The 6,000-nt window shown below is 50.4% G+C and overlaps 1 protein-coding gene across 1 annotated transcript; it reads right to left on the bottom strand.

The window, feature by feature from the left end:
* Nucleotides 1-1,453: 1,453 nt before the first annotated feature.
* Nucleotides 1,454-4,041, bottom strand: LOC146885629 (uncharacterized). The gene is made up of 3 exons (XM_085675019.1): nucleotides 3,864-4,041; nucleotides 1,790-3,557; nucleotides 1,454-1,457 (listed from the first exon to the last, which is right to left on the bottom strand). The coding sequence occupies exons 1-3, from the start codon at nucleotides 4,039-4,041 to the stop codon at nucleotides 1,454-1,456; spliced, it is 1,950 nt and encodes a 649-aa protein (XP_085531145.1).
* Nucleotides 4,042-6,000: the final 1,959 nt, after the last annotated feature.

The following is a 6,000-nucleotide window of genomic DNA, read 5'->3' as shown; positions in this document are numbered from 1 at the left end:
TTGATCCGAGTTGTGATATGTTATTGCAGGACATATGGCGCAGTCTGGCAAGAAGAACTTGGCGCTCTTCTAAGCGCTGAGGAAGGAGATGGCCGCCAAGGCCAAGGAGGCTGGGAAAACTGATGTCCCCAATCTGCAGGAGTCTGTGGTAGAAGTACACGTGCATGGCGGCACGAAGAGGAGGGCTGAGCTCCCGCCTCGACCCGGGAAGGGTAAGGATGTGAAAAGAGTAAGAGCAGTTATTCTTGGGTCAGGGGACGGGGCGAGGTCGGCCAGTGGCGAGAAGTTGCCGGAGGCCGGGTTAATCGAGTTGCCAGAGATATGTGTGAGAAAAGACATTTCAATCAACTTGCCGGATACTGTTGTGAACTCCATCGACAATATGAAGGTTGATCATATTGTGAGAACCATGGTTGAGTTTGGGAGTAAGGCGCTGGTGTTGAGTAGACGTGTTGGGTCCCTCTACAGAAGGGAAGTGAAGGAGGCGGGAGGACTGCAGGATAAATTGGACAAGTTGGCGGAGGAGAAGGCGGCGTTGGAGAAGGAGAAGGAAGGGTGGGAGGCTGAGCGAAAGAGGTTGGCGTCGTGGAAGGTTCGTTGCCTTGATTCCGAGGAGAAGTTGAATAAGCGGATAGGGGAGATGGAGGAGGATTATGAAGATCTAAAGGATAAGTATGAGGGTGCTGTGGGTGAGTTGGATGATCTGAAGAATAGTGTTATCCAGGAGCATATCAACGGCTTTGAGAAGGGGTTGCGGCAAGCGGCCTTCTTCTACAAGAATGTGGATGCACTGGATTCAAGGTTTGATGTAGATAAGGATGTGGTTGGTGGGAAGCTGGTGGGGGAGGATGAAGAGGGTGAGGAAGGGGTTGGGATTGAGGCGCCCGAGGCAGAGAAGGAAGCGGATGTGACCGTGAAGGGTGATGGCGCTGAAGCAGCTTAGGATATTTTTCATGTTTTGTTTGGCAATGAGTTCTAAGTCTGTAATAATTCGTACAATATTTTCATTTGTTTTTAATATGATGCATCTTGTGGATATATGTGTGTTTTGTGGTTGTTGATGATAGGATGTGATAGGAATATGAGATATGTTGTGTTGCATGTGTTTTTAAATAGGGGTACGTTGTTGAACTTAAACGGATTAAACGCAAGTAGAGGGTGTTCGACCCAGGCCGCTTACTTGTGGTAAGGGTGGGGAACTTAAACGAATTAAACACAAGTAGAGGGTAAACGACCCAGGCCGCTTACTTGTGGTAAGGGTGGGGAACTTAAACGAATTAAACGCAAGTGGAGTAGTATAGAGTCATAAGTAGAGAACCACTCATTTCATTTATTCAAATGGGGGTGCCTCGTTAAAACCCCCTTGGCCAAAACCCTCCTTAGGGAAAAAAGACCAAGTGAGGAAAAAGAGTACACCCGTGGTTACAAGTATGGATGGGCTTATGATACATGTTCAGCTGAAATAAAACTTGAGGTGGGAGACATTCCATGTATTAGGAATTTCTTCCCCAGAGAGTTGCTCTAGGCGGTAAGCTCCACCACCTGTGCTTCTCGTATGCGGTATGGACCGTCCCAATTGGCGGAGAACTTGCCATCCTTCTTTCTAGCACTGCTGGCCATTCTCCATACTAAGTCTCCTACAACAAACGAACGCGGGTGCAGATTTGCGTTATATTTCCTGGCGGCTCGTTGTTTGGCGGCGAGGTTGCGTATTTGGGCTTTTTCTCTAAGTTCGGGAAGGAGATTGAGGTGCAAAGCCATGTTTTGGTGGTTTTGAGCTGGGTCGTACAGTTCTCGGCGCAGGGATGGTTCGCCAATTTCTACCGGTATCATGGCGTATGCGCCGTAGACCATGCTGAAAGGGGATTCATTAGTTGACGATTGGGGGGTGCATCTGTAGGCCCATAGCACTTCAATTAATTCTTCTGGCCATCGGCCTTTAGCGGTATCCAATCTTTTTCGCAGTTCCACGAGGATAACTTTGTTTGCTGCTTCCGCCTGCCCGTTGGTCTGTGGGTGTTCTACAGAACTTGTGATATGTTTGATGCCCAAACCGGTGTAGAATTTTGCTAGTTCCTTGTCAATGAATTGTCGGCCGTTGTCTGTTATGATGGTATGGGGTATACCGTATCTGCATATGATGTCCTTCCACACAAACTGCTGGACTTGCTGGGCCATTATAGTGGTTAAAGGTTTGGCCTCAATCCACTTGGTGAAGTAGTCCACGGCTACGATGAGGAATTTAACCTGTCCTTTGCCGGGTGTGAATGGTCCGAGGATGTCCATTCCCCACTTAGCGAATGGCCAGGGGGATAATATGTGGTGTAGTTGTTCTTGTTTTTGATGTATGAGGTTGCCGTGCTTTTGACACGGTTTGCACTTTTTGACGTAGTCTTGGCAGTCCGCTTCTATTGTAGGCCAGAAGTACCCGGCTCTGAGAACTCTTGTGGCCATGGTGCGCGCGCCTGAGTGATAACCGCAAATCCCTTCGTGTAATTCCTTAATGACGTACTGGGCTTGTTCTGGCGTGACACATTTAAGTAGGGGTTGGCCATATCCGCGTTTGTAGAGGTCGTCGCCTACCATAGTGTACCTGGCGGCCTTGGCCAACCAAGTTTTGTCCGCGTCGGGTGGGAGGTTGCCAGTTTTGAGGTACTGAACGTAAGGGGTTGTCCAGTTTGGGGTTTGGGTAGGGGTGAGATTGTCTGATGGGGTGTGGGTTAACGTATGGCAAGTGTGTGTGATGGAGGGTGTGGATAGTGTTTGCTGTAGTAGGGATCGGTTGCGGCTTTTGAGTTTGGTGCTGGCTAATTTGGAAAGGATGTCGGCTCTGATGTTGTCGGTTCTGGGTATGTGTTCAACGCGGACTAGTTCGAAAGCGGATTGGATGATTGCACGGACCAAATGGTAGTATTGTTGGAGGATGGGGTCTTTGATTTGGAATTCGTCGTTCAAGTGGCCTACTGTGAGTTTGGAGTCGGTTTTACATATTAACTTTTTGACGCCTACTTCACGGGCTAGAGAGAGACCGGCCAGTATAGCTTCGTATTCGGCTTGATTATTCGACGTTTTGAAAGCGAAATGAAGGGATTTCTCGATGAGGATATCGTTGGGGCCTTCCAATACGATGCCGGCACCTGCACCTCTTGGGTTGGAGGAGCCATCTACATGAAGCGTCCATTGGTCCTCGATAGGTGTTTGTTGTAGGTCGTTGACGAAATCCAAGAGACATTGGGCTTTGATGGGGCCATGTGGTTCGTAGCGGATGTTAAATTCGGAGAGCTCAACGGCCCATGACGACATGCGCCCGGCTAAGTCTGGTTTTTCCAGTATTTTCTGAATTGGATAATCGGTCTTGACGGTTATGGTGTGGTTTTGAAAATATGGACGCAGGCGGCGTGCGGCGTGGACCAAGGATAGGGCTAGTTTTTCTACCATTTGGTATCTGGTTTCAGGGTCTTGGAGTGTCCTGCTTACAAAGTAAACAGGGTGTTGGGTGCCTTCTGCTTCTTGGACAAGGGCAGCGCTGACGGTGTGATCGGTGGCCGTGATGTATACTAGCAGGGGTTGGTTAGTGTCAGGTTTGCGGAGGATGGGGGGTGAGGTTAGGGATGCTTTGAGCTTAAGGAAGATTTGTTCACAATCTTCGGTCCACGTGAACCGGGCGGATTTCTTTAGGAGCTGGATTATGGGTTGAGTTTGTTCTGCTAGTTTTGGTAGGAAGCGGGATATAGCTGTGAGGCGGCCAATTAGTCGCTGTACTTCTTTGATGGTGGTGGGACTACGCATTTCGATGATAGCCTTGCATTTTTCGGGGTTAACCTCTATGCCGCGTTGAGTTAACATGAAACCGAGGAATTTACCCCGGTCCACGCCGAATACGCACTTCTCAGGGTTCAGGCGGAGGTTGTACTGGCGCAATGCGGAGAAAACCGCCTCCAAATCTACAGCGTGCTGATGATGGCTTGGGGATTTGACGACCATGTCATCGACGTAAACTTCAACACAGTGTCCTGTGAGGTGGCTAAAGACTTTGTCCATTAGTCGTTGGTAGGTTGCCCCAGCGTTTTTGAGGCCGAAGGGCATGACTCTATAGAAGTAGTTAGCATCGTCTGTGATGAAGGCGGTCTTGTGCATATCTGTTGCGGCCATGGGTATTTGATTGTAGCCTGAGTATGCGTCCAGAAAGCTAAGTACTTTATTTCCTGCCGCGCCGTCTACAAGGCGGTCGATGCTGGGTAGGGGGTAGGCGTCGCGAGGGCATGCCTTGTTTAGATCTGTGTAGTCCACGCACATTCGCCATTTACCATTGGCCTTTTTGACCAAGACAACGTTAGATAACCAGGTGGTGTAATGCGCTTCATCTATGAATCCTGCGCTCAGCAACTTCTCGGCTTCTATTTTGGCTGCCTGCCTGCGCTCTTCACCTAGTTTGCGTTTTTTCTAAGATACATAGCGGGCTTCTTTATATACCGAGAGCTTGTGGGAGGCGACGTTAGGGTCTACCCCTGGGAGGTCGGCAGCTGACTAAGCAAAGAGATCCGCGTTGTTTATAAGTATGGGTGTGATTGTGGCACGTTCATCGAAACTTAAACCAGTGCCCAAGTTGATGGAATGGCCGTTTGGGAGTTCCAGGGGGGTTGTGTCCTCGACTGGTTCAAGATGGGCATCTCGGCCTATTCTGGGATCAAGGTCTTCGCCGGATAAGGCTATGCGTGAGTTAGATGGTCGCTCGATATGGTTTGTCTGTTGGATTGGGAGTTGGGGCCTTAAGCTTGCCATGTAGCATTCGCGTGCCAAACGTTGGTCGCAGTGGATGGTTAGAATATCACCGGACGGTGCTGGGAATTTCATGGCCAAATGCGGGGTGGAGACGACTGCTCTGAGGGTGTTGAGGGAAGGTCGTCCCAATAGTATGTTGTAGGATGTTGGTGCGTCGACTATTAGGAAGCGGATTGGGATTGTTTTTGTTTGGGTTCCTTCCCGAAAGACGGTATGGAGGTCTATATAGCTCCGGGTAGAGACTTGTTCGCCAGAGAAGCCGTATATGGGTTCGTCATATGGGATCATAGCGGTGTCAAGGAGTTGCAGTTTTTGATAAGTGGCCCAGTAGAGGATGTCAACTGAGCTGCCTTGATCTACTAGTACTTTTTTAACGGCGTAGTTTTCAATTTCAACTGTGATGACCATGGGGTCGTCTTGTTGATGGTCGAGGCCGTGAAAGTCATCATCAGTGAAGACGATGGGGGGCATACGTCGTTTGTGATGGGTTTGGGTGATGTGGTTGATAGATTGTATGTGGCGGAGGTGTTTCTTTCTGGTGGATGAGGTGGAGCCTCCGCTTGCGAAGCCACCAGAGATGGTGTTGATGGTGCCTCGCAAGGGGGGGTCGGTAGGGGCGATGTTGGTGTGGGCGGGTTGTGGGTGTTGGTCATTGGGTTGGGGGGGTGGGTTATTGTGGGTTGCAGTGCTTGGTTGTCGTCTGTGGTCGTGTCGTGGGGGGTGGTGGGTTCGAGAGGAGGTGTGGTCATCTCTGCAGATGAAGCGGCGGAAGTGGCCGGCGCGTACCAGTTCTTCGATCTTATCCTGTAGCGCTTTGCACTCTTCTGTAGTATGACCGTGATTGCGGTGGTATCGACAGTACTTGGTCATGTCAGCGTTTGGAGGGGTGGTTGTTTTGCGTGGTGGGGGGAGAAGGTCAGCTTGGAGGGCTTCGTCAAGGATGCGTGAGCGGGCGACTGTGAGTGGGGCGTATCTGGTGAAACGTGGTTGGCGGGGTTCACGTGGACGAGTATCGGGGCGCGGGTGAGGCTGTGGGGTGGGATTGGGTACGGGGTTGGGATTGGGGTTGGAGGTGTTGGCGGCATAGTCGTTGCAAAATTTGGTGTGAAGGGTTTGCATTTCTTCCATGCGCACGTAGTCGGCGGCACGCAACTTGAGTTCGTGCATGGAGGTGGGTGGGTGAAGGTAGACGTTGTTAGCGAAGGGTCCGGGTTGTAG

This window comes from Vigna unguiculata, chromosome 6 (genome assembly GCF_037176805.1).
Source record: "Vigna unguiculata cultivar grain cowpea cultivar isolate G323 ecotype 2 chromosome 6, ASM3717680v1, whole genome shotgun sequence".
Classification (NCBI taxonomy): domain Eukaryota; kingdom Viridiplantae; phylum Streptophyta; class Magnoliopsida; order Fabales; family Fabaceae; genus Vigna; species Vigna unguiculata.
The sequence above is the reverse complement of the archived record's forward strand: the minus strand, read 5'-3'. Positions and strand labels throughout refer to the sequence as shown.

Excerpts from the sequence above, each read along its gene's own strand:
- LOC146885629 (XM_085675019.1), bottom strand. The coding sequence starts at position 4,041 with ATGGACAAAGTCTTTAGCCACCTCACAGGACACTGTGTTGAAGTTTAC. Across the intron at positions 3,558-3,863 it reads CGTATTCGGCGTGGACCGGG|TATACATCACGGCCACCGAT; the intron begins GTAAATTCCTCG and ends AACCCCTGCTAG.